This window comes from Heterodontus francisci, chromosome 9, assembly GCF_036365525.1.
Source record: "Heterodontus francisci isolate sHetFra1 chromosome 9, sHetFra1.hap1, whole genome shotgun sequence".
Classification (NCBI taxonomy): domain Eukaryota; kingdom Metazoa; phylum Chordata; class Chondrichthyes; order Heterodontiformes; family Heterodontidae; genus Heterodontus; species Heterodontus francisci.
The window spans coordinates 24,153,304-24,170,626 of NC_090379.1; the positions used below are offsets into that span (position 1 = coordinate 24,153,304).

Sequence of the window (17,323 nt, forward strand, 5' to 3'; positions counted from 1 at the left end):
ACTCAGCATTGGAAACTGCTGGGAGTGACGAAACCTTGAAGGAGTGAGATCCAAACCATGGCACCAGTCAGTAAAGAACTACACAGGAGGGAGCAGTAAAGTGTAGAAATGCAGTCTTTATGGGAGATTCCATAGCTGGGGGGACAGACAGGCATTCTGTAATTGTTGTTGTGAGTCCTGCATGGTGTGTTACCTCCCTGGTGCCAGGTTTTAGGACATCATGAAGAGGCTGTAGAATATCCTGTAGGGGGAAAGGAGTGAGCTAGAAATTGTGGTGCATGTCAGTAACAACTACATAGAGAGGGCAGGTATTGAGGTCTGACGGTCAGACTTTCAGGAGCTAGGGAGGAGGTTTAAAAAATAGGACCTCAAAGGTAGTAATTGCTGGATTACTCCCAGTGCCATAAGCGAGTGAGAATAGAAATAGGAAGATAGGGAGGATCAACGTGTGGCTTGAGCCATGGCGCAGTGGGGTGTGGGGTGCGGTTGGTGTTGTGGAGGCTTCAGTGTCTTGGGACACTGGGACCAGTTCTCGAGCAGGAGGTACCTATTCAAAAGGGATAGGTTGGTTTTCTTTTATTCATTCATGGGATGTGGGCGCCGCTGGCCAGGCCAGCATTTATTGCCCATCCCTAATTGCCCATGAGAAGGTGGTGGTTGAACTTCTTGAGTGTTGTTGGAGCTGCACCCATCCAGGCAAGTGGAGAGTATTCCATCACACTCCTGACTTGTGCCTTGTAGATGGTGGACAGGCTTTGGGGAGTCAGGAGGTGAGTTACTTGCCTCAGGATTCCTAGTCTCTGACCTGCTCTTGTAGCCACGGTATTTATATGGCTACTCCAGTTCAGTTTCTGGTCAATGGTAGCCCCTAGGATGTTGATAGTGGGGGATTCAGCGATGGTAATGCTGTTGAATGTCAAGGGGAGATGGTTAGATTCTCTCTTGTTGGAGATGGTTATTGCCTGGTACTTGTGTGGCGCGAATGTTACTCGCCACTTATCAGCCCAAGCCTGGATATTGTCCAGGTCTTGCTGCATTTCTACACGGACTGCGTCAGTATCTGAGGAGTCACGAATGGTGCTGAATATTGTGCAATCATCAGTGAACATCCCCACTTCTGACCTTCTGATTGAAGGAAGGTCATTGATGAAGCAGCTGAAGATGGTTCGGCCCAGAACACTACCCTGAGGAACTCCTGCAGTGATGTCCTGGAGCTCAGATGATTGACCTCCAACAATCACAACCATCTTCCTTTGCGCTAGGTATGACTCCAGCCAGCAGAGGGTTTTCCCCCTGATTCCCATTGACCTCAGTTTTGCTAGGGCTCCTTGATGCCATACTCGGTCAAATGCTGCCTTGATGTCAAGGGCCAGTCACTCTCACCTCACCTCTTGAGTTCAGCTCTTTTGTCCATGTTTGAACCAAGGCTGTAATGAGGTCAGGAGCTGAGTGGCCCTGGTGGAACCCAAACTGAGCGTCACTGAACAGGTTATTGCTAAGTAAGTGCCGCTTGATGGCACTGTTGATGACCCCTTCCGTCACTTTACTGATGATTGAGAGTAGGCTGATGGGGTGGTAATTGGCCGGGTTGGACTTGTCCTGCTTTTTGTGTACAGGACATACCTGGGCAATTTTCCACATTGCAGGGTAGATGCCAGTGTTGTAGCTGTACTGGAACAGCTTGGCTCGGTGCTTGTCAAGTTCTGGAACACAGGTCTTCAGTACTATTGCTGGAATATTGTCAGGGCCCATAGCTTTTTTAGTATCCAGTGCCTTCAGTCGTTTCTTGATATCACACGGAGTGAATCGAATTAGCTGAAGTCTGGCATCTGTGATGCTGGGGACTTCAGGAGGAGGCTGAGATGGATCATCAACTCGGCACTTCTGGCTGAAGATTGTTGCAAATGCTTCAGCCTTATCTTTCGCACTGATGTGCTGGGCTCCCCCATCATTGAGGATGGGGATATTTGTGGAGCCACCTCCTCCAGTTAGTTGTTTAATTGTCCACCACCATTCACGGCTGGATGTGGCAGGACTGCAGAGCTTTGATCTGATCCGTTGGTTATGGGATCGCTTAGCTCTGTCTATTGCATGCTGCTTACGCAGTTTGGCATGCAGATAGTCCTGTGTTGTAGCTTCACCAGGTTGACACCTCATTTTGAGGTATGCCTGGTGCTGCTCCTGGCATGCCCTCCTGCACTCTTCATTGAACCAGGGTTCGTCTCCCGGCTTGATGGTAATGGTAGAGTGGGGGATATGACGGGCATGAGGTTACAGATTGTAGTTGAGTACAATTCTGCTGCTGCTGATGGCCCACAGCGCCTCATGGATGCCCAGTTTTGCATTGTTAGATCTGTTCGAAATCTATCCCATTTAGCACGGTGATAGTGTCACACAACACGACGGACAGTATCCTCAATGTGAAGGCGGGACTTCGTCTCCACAGGGACTGTGTGATGGTCACTACTACCAATACAGTCATGGACAGAAACATCTGCGGCAGGCAGATTGGTGAGGACGAGGTCAAGTATGTTTTTCCCTCGTGTTAGTTCCCCCACCACCTGCCGCAGACCCAGTCTAGCAGCAATGTCCTGTAGGACTCTGCCAGCTTGGTCAGTAGTGGTGCTACCGAGCCACTCTTGGTGATGGACATTGAAGTCCCCCACCCAGAGTACATTTTGTGCCCTTGCCACCCTCAGTGCTTCCTCCGTGGTGTTCAACATGGTGGAGTACTGAGTCATCCGCTGAGGGAGGGCGGTAGGTGGTAATCAGTAGGAGGTTACCTTGCCCATGTTGGACCTGATGCCATGAGACTTCATGGGGTCCGGAGTCGATGTTGAGGACTCCCAGGGCAACTCCCTCCCTACTGTATACCACTGTCCCGCCATTTCTGGTGGGTCTGTCCTGCCGGTGGGACAGAACATACCCTGGGATAGTGATTGCAGTGTCTGGGACATTGCCTGTAAGGTATGATTCCGTGAGTATGACTATGTCAGGCTGTTGCGTGACTAGTCTGTGGGACAGCTCTCCCAACTTTGGCACAAGCCCCCAGATGTTAGTAAGGAGGACTTTGCAGGGTCGACAGGGCTGGGTTTGCCGTTGTCGTTTCCGGTGACTAGGTCGATGCCAGGTGGTCCGTCCGGTTTCATTCCTTTTTATTGACTTTGTAGCGGTTAGGTACAACTGAGTGGCTTGCTAGGCCATTTCAGAGGGCATGTAAGAGTTAACCACATTGCTGTGGGTCTGGAGTCACATGTTGGCCAGACCAGGTAAGGACAGCAGATTTCATTCCCTAACGGACATTAGTGAACCAAATGGGTTTTTACAACAATCTACAATGGTTTCATGGCCATCATTAGACTAGCTTTTTTTAAATTCCAGATTTATTAATTAAATTCAAATTCCACCTTCTGCTGTGGTGGGATTCGAACCCATGTCCCCAGAGAAATACCCTGGGTCTCTGGGTTACTAGTCCAGTGATCATACCACTATGCCACCGCCTTCCCCTCAGCAGGACTGGGGCCAATATCCTCAAGGGGAGGTTCACTATTGTGGTTGGGGAGGGTTTAAACTAAATTGGCAGGGGAATGGGCACCGACATGTAGAAGTAGAATACAGGAGTAAGGTGCATAAAGAAGTAAAATCTGGATTTATTATTGCAAGCATGTCCATGACCTCATCTGGTCTGCCAAGGTGAGTACTCCATACCTCCTTTCCCTTTGGTGCTTGTATGTGATAAGAGGGTTTGCCTGGCGCCAAATGGGGTGAGGCAGCGGCATATGCTGCCAAAAGAATGGGAGCAACTCTGTGAGAGGTGCCCTTCTGTCATTGGTGACCCTCGCAAGGTCTCTCGAGAGTGGTCAAATGCAGGTGGCATTCGGGTGCCCCCAACATGGGCCGCTAGGCCTCCACGAGCATATGTGCTTTTGTCTCTGTAGAAAAAACTGACAGTCTTCGTTATTGTACTTTCAGGAGAAGACCGCGGACAACAACAGAGCGAGAGTGAAGACTGGCAGAGGGGTGCAGTACCTCCACATCCTCACTCTCATGGAGGGGTTGGCAGGGCACCAGGGCGACCGTGCAATTGCTGTTGGTGAGATGGGAGTCCCAACCCAAGAGGGTGAGAGAACGAGTGTAGGTGCACAAGGGTGCATCTGGCACACACAAGGCATAGTGCTCATCTGACCAATGCTGGACACCTGGAGGTCCACAGCAAGCATAGTTAGGATGAGGAAATGGGAAGCCCTCAACTCTTACATGTTTATGTTCTCTCATGCAGTTCTGGCTTAAGCTGAGGCACAAACAGCTCGAGAGACTGGGGACCAGCCAACCACCTCTGAGGAGGTGGAGCGATCCTCGGAGGGTGCAGCATTACATCCTTTCCCACATTTTCCACCAGCATAGATACTCACATCGGTGGATATTACTTCGCAATTAGATTCTGGTTCACAAGCTGGTGAGTATCTCACAGATGCGCCTGAGCAGCTGAGTGAGGCCGTGACAGCCAAGGCCACTGACATTCTGAGGACTCTGGGAGGCCAGGCCCATGCTGAGCCCCATGCTGATGACATGCCTTTGGAGTCAGCAGCAATGACGCAACTGCTGCAGCAGAGATGATGGAACATCTGGTGGAGTTTCCAGAGGCTTTCTGCACCCACGCGCGGACGATGGAGCAGTCCATCCAGGCGGTGAATGCTGCCCTGTCTCTGGGTGCGCATTTGGCTTCCATCAGCAGATAGGTTATCCTCATGAACAAACAGCTCCAGCAGACCACTCGGTGGATGCTGGACATGCACACAGAGCTGCAATACATTGCCTTGTCGTGATCTCTATGTAGCAGTGGCAAGGTGAGAGGGGGACGAGAGGAATTCTCCACCAGCTCCTTGTCCTTCTCAGGTCAGCAGGGAGGTACATGTGCCTTGCAACGGAGGGGGAGGGGCTGACTTCTTCTGGGGGCTACTCTCAGGATGCTCCTGGGGTGGACAGCGACTCCTCAGCCCCTCTGCCAGGACTCTCTCAGCAGGCCACGGGCCTCAGGCAACCAGAGGTCGGTTGCCAAGGTCATCTCAAGCCATGGGATAGCACGACCAGCAGCCTGCCTGCACCTCAGCTGCAGAAGCAGGGGTAGTACCTTGTAGGAGCACTCGTAAGAGTGTTAAGAAGAGCACCAAGCTGCACTTGAGGTTCACTGATTATAATAATCTGTCGATGTTGAGCCTCGCTTGTATTGTTTGCCTCAGTAAATTTTTCACTCACTGTTGATACTTCCCATTCTAATTCTTGCTACTCTGTGAAATCTCATCTACATCCTTGGTCCCTCAATGGGCTTGATGTGGTGGACTAATGTGCATTCGTTCAGCTCCTCAGCCATACCACTGTGTGATGGATTGTGGAGGGCAAAATGAAGGAGATGACCGCTAAGTCTTTATTGGCACCTTTCTGAGAGCACAAGGATCACAGGAAATGGCTATGTATTAGAGCATCTTGAGCCTCTCTTGCGCGTATCTCATTGCGTCTTAATTATGGTCCAAGGGATCCCACATCTTGCATCACCTGGATTGCTAGCTCTTGCACATTCTCATCAGAGGAGGAGGCTTTGCGATCAGCGCATTCCCCCCCCTCTGCAGTGCACAGCAGACCACCACGATACTTGAGACCCTCCTTGGGGCATACTGAAGGGCTCCACTGGATCAGTCTAGGCAGCTGAAACGCATCTTTAGAAGGCCAGTGACTGGCTCAGCGGTCGTTCAGGTTGATCCGTGACAGGTATTGTACTTCTCGTTTTCGTTCGTGCTTGGATACCTCATAGGCATGAGTAGCCATGTCCTTGTCTCCCAGTATCCATCCCTGAAGGTGCGCGGTAGGGCTGGAAAAGCTGTGGCACCTGGGACTGCTGAAGTATATAGGTGTCGTGACTGCTTCCTGGGGAACTTGCACACACCTGAAGGATGTCACAGTGGTGGTTGCAGTTAGACATCGATGGAATGGAAGCCCTTCCTGTTGATAAAGACTGCTAGCTGGTTCATGGGAGCCTTGATGGCTACATGCGTGCAGTAGAATACACTTTGTAACTGGGGAAATCTACCGATGGACCTCTCCACCTGTCTTTCCAGATCTGTGCGGTATGGCACATAGTCGCCAGCCCTCTTGAACAGAGCATTGGTCACCTCCTTGGTACACCAATGGGCTGCAGACTGATCTTCAGGACCACTGACTTGGCTTGTCCTCCAACTCCCATGGGTCTCAGCTCGTCCTACAGCATGGTGCAGAGATCAGTGACGACCATCCTGGAGAGCCACAGTCCTCATTGGTATCGCCACTCGGACATTTGGAGAAAGTTCAGCCTCGGCGGGGGGGGTTTGGCAGAATAGCTCTCTCCAGGGGATAGTCTGTTCTGCGTTCAGGTGGCTGTTGGAGTGCCCCTCTGCGCCCTCCTCCAGTATGCCGACTCCGAGGTTGATCCTGTTGCTGATCATCAGGTTGGTGATGTAACCCAGCAGGACCTGGTGCTTAGAGGTGTAGGGCAAGGCTGGAATACTTGAGAAATAATTTGTCTCGGTGTTTACTAAGGAAGAGGATGTTGACAAAATATCAGTCGAAGCAAAGATGGTAGAGGCAATCGATGGGGTGAAAATTGATATGCAGGATGTACTGTAAAGCCTGGCTATGTTTAGATTGGATAATTTGCCTGGTCAGTATGGCTTGCATTCCAGGTTGCTCAGGGAAGTGGGGGTGGAGATAGTAGAAGGGCTTGGCGTAATCTTCCAAACTTCTGTAGATACAGGGGAGGTGCCAGAGGATTAGAAAGTGGCATATGTAACACCCTTGTTCAAGAAAGGGTGTGAGGACATTCCTAGTAACTACAGGCTGGTCAATTTAACATCAGTGCTGGGTAAGGTTTTAGAAAAAATAATCAAGGAAAGGTACTTGGAGAGGTTTCAGTGAATTAAGGAGAGCCAGCAAGGATTTGTAAAAGGCAGATTGTGTTTGACTAATTGAATTTTTTCATGAAGTAACAGAGGAGGTTGATGAGGGGAATGCAGTGGATATATGGATTTTAAGAAAGCCTTTGACAAAGTAGCACATAAAAAGCTGGTTAACAAAATTGAGGCTCAGAGTAGGAGAGTTAATGTCAGCTTAGATATTAAAAAAAAAAAATTGGCTTAAAGACAGAAAACAGCAAGTTGTGAGTGGCTGTTTTTCAGACTGGAGGATGGTTGACAGTTTGTTTCTCCAACCTTAGCTACAAGGTTATGTTGGAGAAACTGGGGTTGTTCTTATTAGAGCAAATGAGGTTGATAGAGGTGTACAAGATTATGATAGATTTAGATAAGGTAGGCCAAGAAATGCTAATGGTACAAGGACTAGGGGGGACACATTTAAAGCTTAGAGAAAGAGATACAGGGGAGGGGGAGGAAAAACTTATTAACGCAGCAAGTGGTAACAACCTGGAACTCGCTGCCAACGAGGGTGGTGGAAGCGGAGATGATCAATGATTTCAAAAGGAAATTGGATGGGCACTTGAGGGAAATAAACTTGCAGGGCTAAAGCAATAGAGTGGAGGAATGGGACAGACTGGATTGTTCTATGGCGTGTCAGCATAGAATCGATATGCCAAATGGCCACCTTTATGTGCTTTGTGACTGTATGACAATGGCTTGGTGTCTGCTTCAATATTCTTTTCATCTCTTGTTTCTCATAAGACAGCCATAAGTATCGGAGTAGTTTTTAAAAAAAAACTACCCTTGCCAGTTCTATCTCACCTTATTGATTACCACTCTTAAGAACAAATTATTGATTTTAAGAACCAACCCTTCATTATTACAGTACAGCTGAACTCTGTGTTGCCAGATCCTCAGAACTCCTAAAATTAACTTAGGTAACTGTCACCAGTAGCAATTTAGCAAGATCATTATTTTATTTTTCTATGCAGCACCAACAGTCTCATTGCCGCCTACCCTGATAGAATAATAAGATTAAAGTTGGTGCCATGTCTCGTTACAGAATAGAAAGAAGAATTCTGGCCATCGAAAATCTCTGCCAGATTAGTTTCGTGCCACTCTGAATGATTTCTAGTATTCTACAGTGGCTAAGGGCAACATATTTATTGCATTAAGTGATCTGTTAGTCAGCTGCACTCCAAAACCAGTTATTTTCACTGCCTCCAGGACATTTTATATACAATGACAGGAAATCATGCCATCCATAGTAAGTGCAGAGGTTTGTGAAATTTGTCACTGGATGTTGCATAGCACCAAGTCACTTGCTATAAGGAATCACATCTGGATTCTGTATAAATCAGAGTTAATGATTGCAGTAAAAACAGAAAATGCTGGAAATAGCGAGCAGGTATGACAGCATCTGTGGAGAGAGAAACGGAGTTCATATTTCAGGTTGGTCGATGACCTTCCATTAGCACTGATGGATTAATTGATTGATTAACAATTGCAGACCAGTTGTCAATCCTTCTAAACTGCCAATTTCAGAGTTGTTCTTTCATGACAGTTTAACACATTTTAGGGTACTTTATTTTTGTTTGTAGCCAGACTGATAGATGAGTCACAGAACTAATAGGATACTGTTTCACACATAAACTGCTGAGTTTCATAACTGTTAGCTTGTGCCTAATTGCTCTTTACATATCTACATGAGTGGATTTTTGAAATTGCTCCTGTCTTCTGGTCTTTTCAGAGTACCTAGCAATGAACATAGGAAATTTCAGGCAAAGTAAAGGACCATCTAACCCTTTATTTTTGGTACAGCTCAACCTATGTTTGTGTCTCACTGTATTTTTCAAGTCCACTCATGGCTTAATCACAAACTAAATGGGGAAAGAAAAAGACCATTTTTCTCCTTTTAAGCTCATCCATTTGATAGATCTTACAATCTTACCCTTTGCCCCTGCCCTCACACTGCAGCATTTGTTTCTTAAATGATTCTAGGATTTTGGCTCTTTTGGTCTACCCAGAAATTTGATTGCACGTTGGTCACTGCATGAAGCAGCGCCAGCTGATATTGGTAGTTTGCTCACTTCTCTGCTGGGTTCAGCCAGGATCTCTCGGCTCCAGACCTTATTATGGCCTTGGTCCAAACATGGACAAAAGAGCTGTATTTCAGAGGTGAGTTAAGGGTGATTGCCCCTGACATCAAGGCAGCATTTAACTGTGTGTGACATCAAGGAGCTCTAGTAAAATTCAAGTCAATGGAAATTAGGGGAAAAACTCTCCACTGGCTGGCATCATAGCTAGTACAAAAGAAGGTGGCTGTGGTTGTTGGAGACCAAACATTTTAGCCCCAAGACATTGAAGCAGGAGTTCTTCATGGCATTGTCACAATACGGACTGCAGTGGTTCAAGAAGATGGCTCACCACCATCTTCTCAAGGGCTATTAAGGATAGGAAATGAATGTTGGCCTTGACAGTAATGCCCAAATCCCCTGAATGAATTTTTTAAAAAAAGTTTTCCTTTTGCCAGTTTGTGACTTCGTGACCTACTGTTACAATTTGTCTTGAAGTGTTTACTATTTTAAATATCCTCATGAGATCTCTGTTTGGTCCTGCTTTCAAGTTTGGCTCCAGTCTTCGATCATAATTCAGTCCTCTGCCACAAGGGATGAGTTTCATAGCTCTTCCATATACTACCTTGAGGGTTATGCTGCCATTCTTGAATTCTCTGACTAAAATAGGGCTTAGTACTCTGTATGATCTGACCAAAACATTGTACAATTTTAATATTAACTCTTCAGGGTTGTGCTCCACTGTTTTGGCTATATAATTCTGCATTATATTGCTTTGATATTGCTGCTTTGCAGCTGCTGGACATGGTAAGTTCTGAGTCTGCTTATATCCTCATATTTTTTGAAATTTACTTTAGCTATTCATAGGTTCCATTAGTCACCCATTTTTTCCTTTCCACATGAATAGTTTAGTTATCCATACTGAATTTCGCCTGCCACTGGTTAGTCTAATTACATGTTAAGTATGATTTGTTCTGTAGGTCCTTGACTACCTTCACCCTCAGTTTGTCATCATCTAGGAATTAGATCAGTTTACATCAAGCTTCTGAATCTAGGTTGTTATTGTGAGTTCCAAGCATGAGGATTCCTAATACAGATTTCTCCTTTAGCCACTCTTCTAATAATTTCTGTCAGTGTTCTTCTGCTGGTCTCTGTGTGCCCTTCCCCTTTCTCCTTACAGGATTTATAGATTTTATTTTCCTCCCTTGTATCCAATTTGATTCTTCTATTGATGCATGAAAGATCATATTTATTTAATGCAAGCTTTGTATGATCTTCTCCACACTGCTCTGAAGGGCCAACATAACTTTTAGATTCATTCATACATTATTCTTGGAACTATTAATTTGTTACTAGAGAGTTTTTGTAAGAACATTGGCCAGAATAATTTTCCGGTGCAGATTAACTTTGGAGTTGACATGTTAAGTACTGGGTACAACAGTAGAAAGTAGACTTGAGATGAATTTTCAGCTTTGAACTGCAGGATTTTGTACCAGGTTTCTGGCTTTAAGACGCACCAATTTAGATGGACGTTTGAGGCTTCACTTTAGAAATGTGTTGCAGTTGAGTGGCTAACTGTAGTAGGCCATGGCCTTTTTGATTATGTATGGATTTAATTAATGTGAGATTTTGTGTTGCTTTATTTCACAACAGAGCAATGGGCAAGAAAAGTAGAATCAAAACACAGAAATCAGGAGGTGGAGCTACAGCAACTGTTTCTACAAAGGAAATAATGAATCTGATAACAGAATTGCTACAGAGTAAGTATACTTTAAATTGACATTAAATCCTTGACCAGTGTGGTTAATTTTAAATAAAAACAAGAAATGCTGGAAATACTCAGCAGGTCTGGCAGCATCTGTGGAGAGAGAAGCAGAGTTAACGTTTCTCGCTAACTCTGCTTCTCTCTCCACAGATGCTGCCAGACCTGCTGAGTATTTCCAGCATTTCTTGTTTTTATTTCAGATTTCCAGCATTCGCAGTATTTTGCTTTTATTTTAGTGGTTAATTTTAACTTCTTGTGGGTGGAAAAAATGGACGATAGCGAATTGGCTGCCAATCTTACACCTCGCCTGAGTTTATTTTCCATAATCGGGCGAGGTGTAAACCAGGCTGCTGATTTGCTATTCCCTGTATCTCACCCTGTGATGAAAGTTAAAATTGCTTCTAGTGAGTCTGTTTGTATTCAGTGTTGAAAGATTTTCCAGAAATTGGGAATCGCTTGGCAAATGTAATCTTTTTGAAAAGCTGTGCCACTAAATTAATTTTCACATATCAAGAAACTGTTAATTGAACTTTAAGTAGCAAATCTGAAAAATATATTTATGCAACGAGGATATAGACAATGAGGTAACTTCTTGGGCCAAGGAATCTTGAAACAGGCACAAAGATCAGATACAGCAAGAAAGAAGAAACTGAAGTTAAGAAAGTTCCAAGTTTGAGGGATGAAAAGAATGATTTGCGAGAGCTAACCAGTTTTTTTCAGTTTGCCAATGTGAGGAAGTCACATTCCCCATGCAGTAATAAATTGGCACAGTTATGAAGCTTTCGGCCTTGTGCATGAGTTTCAAATATTTAATGAGCTTAGTACTGTGGCTTTGATATGATTTTAGCTAGGAACAGACTAAGTTCTTTCAGATTCTGCAGATTAACTGCAAGTAGTTGATTTACTGGCAAGTTAATAACTAGTGAACTTCCTCCAAAGAGGCTTCAGAATGATCTGGTGCAGTGTTGTTCCAAATAATTTGTGTTGCAAAGAGCACACCATAGTTTTAATTAGGAACATATGAACAGTAGTAGGCCATTTTACCCCTCGAGCCTATTCCACCACTCAATGACTGATCTGTGAACTAGCTCCTTTGCCCCTATCCCTTAATGCCTTTAGATAACAAAAATATTCAATTTCAGATTTAAAATTTACAATTGATCTAGTAAATTTCTTAATTTCTTCTACTGCCCTATATGCGTAAAAGTGTTTCCTAACTTCACTCTTGAAAGGTCTGGCTCTAACTGTTAGACAGTGCCACAGTCTTAGATTCCACAAACATCTATCCTGGCTGTTCCCTTTAATATCTTGAAAACTTTGATCAAATTTCCCTTGGCCTTCTAAAATCCAGGGGATACAACCCTATTTTGTGTAATCTTGCCTCATAATTTAACCGTTAGAGTTCAGGTATCATTCTGGTAAACCTGTGCTGCACTCTCTGCAAGGCCAATAGATCCTTCCTAAGGTGTGGTGCCCAGAACTACTCTCAGTACTCCAGGTGTAGTCTAACCAGGGCTTTGTATTACTGTAGCATAACTTATGTACCCTTGTATTCTACTCCTCTAGATGTAAAGGCCAGCATTCCATTAGCCTTTTAAATAAAAGTATCATGAATACTTACAAAAAATAATCATTGTACTTGGGGTCCCAAGTCTCTTTGCACCTTCACTGTTGCTAGCTTTTCATCATTTAGAAAGTGCCCTGTTTTATCTCTCCTAATTTAAAAGTGGATGATTTCACATTTGCTTACATTGAAATCCATTTGTCACAGTTTTGCCCATTCACTGAATCCATCATTATCTCTTTTTGTAATTTTCTGCTTCTATCTACGCTTACAATGTTGCCTAACTTTGTCTCATCGGCAAAATTTGGATATGTAGCTTTCTATCCCATCATCTAGGTCGTTAATAAATATGATGAATAGTTGAGACCCAACACAGATCCTTACAGGACACCACTCGTTACATCTTGCCAATTACAGAACCTGCCCATCGATCCTACTCTGGCTGCTGCTGCTCAGCCAGTTTCTTAACCAGGTCAATAACTTGCCTTCAATTCCATGAACTTTAGCTTTAGCTAATAGTCTCTTATGAGGTACTTTGCCTTCTGGAAGTTCATGGAAATAACATCCATAGATATTCCTCTGTCCACTACTTTAGTCACCTCTTCAAAAAACAAATCAATCAGGTTGGTCAAGCATGATCCAGCCTTTGCATATTCATGGTGGCTCTGATATTCTTCACATTTAATGTCTAAGTTCTAATACTCCTATTTTAGAATAATTTGGCTGCCCACAATTTAAAACATAACCATTTGTTGCCTTTACACACAGAAGATTGGCAGATACCCAAGAACTGTTATTAATAGGAGTTTTGAACGTATTCTCGTTGGTTGGAGTCCAGTTATACATTTTGGGAGCTTTGTTATGATTATTGGCTTTCATCTTCCTTTAAACGAACTAACATTATCATCCAGATTTGTTGACTTGCTTACAGCATTGTCTTAAAGGAAAATGGTATGAAAATGAAGGTTATTTAATTATTCATTGAAGTGAGGAAAGTTTGAATGATTGTCAGGTCAAATGATTTTAAAGTTGCTGATGTGATTTCTTCATTACGAACTGTTGTCTAAATTAACCCACAAAATGGAGCAAATTTACAAGGTCGTGTGATAATTGCAAATTTGGATTTTTGGCCCATCTTAATTCATCCAGCCAGAGAGAACATAATGTTCTCTACTTTATTTTTTTAACTCCATCACTCTATCTGGAAATGTATTCCACATGTTGATAACTCTTTATGTAAAAAAGAATTTCTTAGTATCTGTTGTAAAGTTGCTAATTTGAACCCATGTCTAATTCTCCTTCTGCATTTTAATTGAAAGTAATATCCCTGGTTAACATTTTCTGTAACCTAACAATCTTATATATCTGGATCACATGCCGCCTTTCTAGGCTGTAAAGCTTTCATCTCCTAACACCATTGCCTCTAGCCCTTAACATTGAAGTCTCATAAGAACATAGAAATAGAAGCAGGAGTAGACCGTATGACCCTTCGAGCCTGCTCCACCATTCAGTATATGACCATGGCTGATCTGCCTCAACTACACTTTCCCATTTGCTTCCCATATCCCTTGATTCCCTGCGAGATCAAAAAATTATATATCCCAGCCTTGAATATACTCAACAATTGAACATCCGCAACCCCCTTGGGTAGAGAATTCCAAAGATTCATAACCCTTCAAGTGAAGAAATTTCTCTTCATCTCAGTCCTAAATAATCAACCCCTTATCCTGAGACTATGCTCCTGTGTTCTAGATTCCCCAGCCAGCAGAAACAACCTCTCTCTCTACCCTGCCAAGCCTCTTCAGAATCTTGTCTGAGATCACTTCCCATTCTTCTAAACTCCCAAGAAGAGTATAGGCCCAATTTACTCAGCCTGTTATCATCGAACAGCCCTCTCATCCCAGGAACCAATCTAGTGAATCTTCACTTACTGCCTCCAATGCAAGTATATTCTTCCTTAGGTATGGAAACCAAAACTGCACACAGTACTCCAGATGTGCTCTCACCAAAGCCCTATATAATTGTAGCAAGACTTACTTGTTCTTATACTCCAACCTCCTTGCAATAAAGGCCAACATGCCTTTGCCTTCCTGCTGTACCTGCATGCTAACTTTGTATTCCTTGTATGAACACACCCAAGTCTCTCATCAACATTTAAAAGTTTAATGTCTTTTTTTTTTTTAAATTCTGCTTTTCTATTCTTGCTACCAAAGTGAATAACCTTGCACATCTTGATATGATATTCCATCTGCCACATTGTTGCCCACTCAATTAACCTGTCTATATTTTTTGAAGCCTCTTTGTGTCCTGCTGACAGCTTACATTCCCACCTAGCTTTGTATTGCCAGCAAATGTGGATACATTACTCTTCATCTAAGTCATTAATATAGATTATAAATCGCCGATGCCCCAGCACTGATCCTGCGGCACTTCACTCATTACAGCCTGCCAACTTGAAAGTGCCCTGTTTATCCCACACTCTGCTTTCTGTCAGTTAACCAATCCTCCACCAACGGTAATGTATTACCCCGAACTCCATGAGCCCCTATCTTGCGTATTAACCTTTTTATGTGGCATCTTATCGAATGCCATTTGGAAATCTAAATATATTACATCTACTTTATCTACTGTAGTTATTTCCTCAAAAAAAACCTCTTAAATGTGTCAGACATAATTTCCCTTTCGCAAAACCATTTTGACTTTTGTCTGATCATACTATGATTTTCTAAATTAATTGTGAAGACTTCCTTAGTAACAGATTGCAGCATTTTCCCAGCAACTGATGTCAGGCTAACTATGTTAAACAGGCAGATGTCCATTCACCAAAATGAGGAAGCCGATGACCGTCTTTGATCCACAACTGTTTTATTGTCAATTCTTAGTTCAGTCCAACTATCAGTTCCCACTCTTCCCTTCTGGGCGGCACAGTGGCGCAGTGGTTAGCACTGCAGCCTCACAGCTCCAGGGACCCGGGTTCGATTCTGGGTACTGCCTGTGTGGAGTTTGCAAGTTCTCCCTGTGTCTGCGTGGGTTTCCTCCGGGTGCTCCGGTTTCCTCCCACATGCCAAAGACTTGCAGGTTGATAGGTTAATTGGCCATTATAAATTGCCCCTAGTATAGGTAGGTGGTAGGGGAATATATAGGGACAGGTGGGGATGTGGTAGGAATATGGGATTAGTGTAGGATTGGTATAAATGGGTGGTTGATGGTCGGCACAGACTCGGTGGGCCGAAGGGCCTGTTTCAGTGCTGTATCTCTAAACTAAACTAAACTCTCTATCCAGAGGCAATTCCCCCACTGGGCAAAACCCAGCCCTTATATGCAAAATTATAATGAGCATCACCTGCTCTCTATTAACACTGAAATGAGTCCTGTTTAATTAAAGGGACCAGCATTTTCAATATTGTCAACTGGCCTGTAGTGCCCTGTTTTCTCTCTCCCTTCTTGAATAGCAGTGTTACATTTGCTAACTTCCAATCTGCTGGGACTTTTCTAGAATCTAGGGAATTTTGGAAAACCAGTGTATCCATTATCTCTGTAGCTACCTCTTTTCAGACCCCTGGATGCAGGCCATCAGATGCTGGCATTTGTCAGCTTTTAGTCCTTTAAGTTTCTCTAATACTTTTTTCTCTGGTGATATTAATTACATTAAATTCCTTACTCTTATTAGTCCCTTGGTTACCCTCTATTTCTGGTATGTAATTTGTGTCTTCTACTGTGAAGACAGACAAAATATTTGTTCAAGATCTCTGCCACGTCCTCATTTTCCCATGATAATTTATCCTGTGTCAAAGGTCTAACACTTAGCTACTCTCCTCCATTTTACCTACTTGTACAAGCTCTTGAATCCGTTTTATATTTCTGGCTAGTTTACACTCATCCTATTTTTTCCCCTTTTTATTAATCGACTTTTTGGTTGCCCTTTGCTGGTTTCTAAAACTCACTCGGTCCTCATGCTGATTATTATTCTTTGCAGTGTTTAAGCCTCTTCTTTTGATCTAATACTATCCTGAACTTCTCTAGTAAGCCACAGATAGATTTTTCTAAAAGATTTTGTGTTTGAAGCATATTTTTGTTGAATATTTGAATCGTTTCTTTAAATGTTTCCCACAGGTTAATTACTGCTATACCTTTTATTTATGCTATCAACCTTAGCCAGCTGTCCCCTCATAACTATGTAATTGGCTTTGTTTAAGATTCTTGTTTTGGATTGAAGTATGTCACTCTCAAACTTAATATGGAATTCAATTGTATTCTGATCAGTTTTTCCCAGAGGATCTTTTACTATGTGATTACTAATTAACCCTGCCTCATTATACAATACTAAAATAGCTAAAATATATTCAAAGATCTAAATTAACTTTATCCCTAGTTGATTCCACAACATATTGTTCTAGGAAGCTGTCACGAAAGTGTTCTGCAAACTCATCTGCCAATTTTATTTGTTCAGTCTATATGAAGATTAAAGTCCTCCATGATTATTACATTGCCTTTGTTACAAGCTGTAATTATATCTTACTTCAGGCTCTGTCCAGTGGTATAACTACTTTAGGGAGCTACAGATGACACCTGCAGCGTTTTCTGACACTTGTTATTCCTTATCTCCACCCCTACTGATATTACTGATTTTCTGAGCCAAGATTCTTTCTTGCTACTGTCCTTATGTCATCCTTTAATATCATGGCCTCCTCCATTCTGCCTGTCTTTTCGAAATTCTGTGTACCCTGGAATATTTATTTTCCAACCTTGGCCACCTTGCAACCATATGTCTCTAATGGCAATTTATATCAAACCCATTTATCTATATTTATACGGCTAGTTTATCTATCTCGTTACAAATGCTTTGTGTATTCAGATAAAGAGCCTTTCTTGTTTTTTAACCACTATTCTTTGCATGGACCTTTTTTGCTGATGCACTAATACCTTTAAACTTTCTGTCCCTTCCTGTCCCACGCTTCTTGTCTTTACCCAAATCACT

The 17,323-nt window shown here is 43.3% G+C and overlaps 1 protein-coding gene across 2 annotated transcripts in view; it reads left to right on the forward strand.

Annotated features, from left to right (window-relative positions):
• The window catches only part of setd3 (SET domain containing 3, actin histidine methyltransferase), a 166,178-nt gene that overhangs the window by 28,132 nt on the left and 120,723 nt on the right, over positions 1-17,323 (forward strand). For both annotated transcript variants that reach the window (XM_068038705.1, XM_068038706.1), the window contains one exon: positions 10,670-10,776. In XM_068038705.1, coding sequence (XP_067894806.1) covers positions 10,670-10,776 — 107 coding nt within the window. The remainder of the gene's footprint in view (positions 1-10,669; positions 10,777-17,323) is intronic.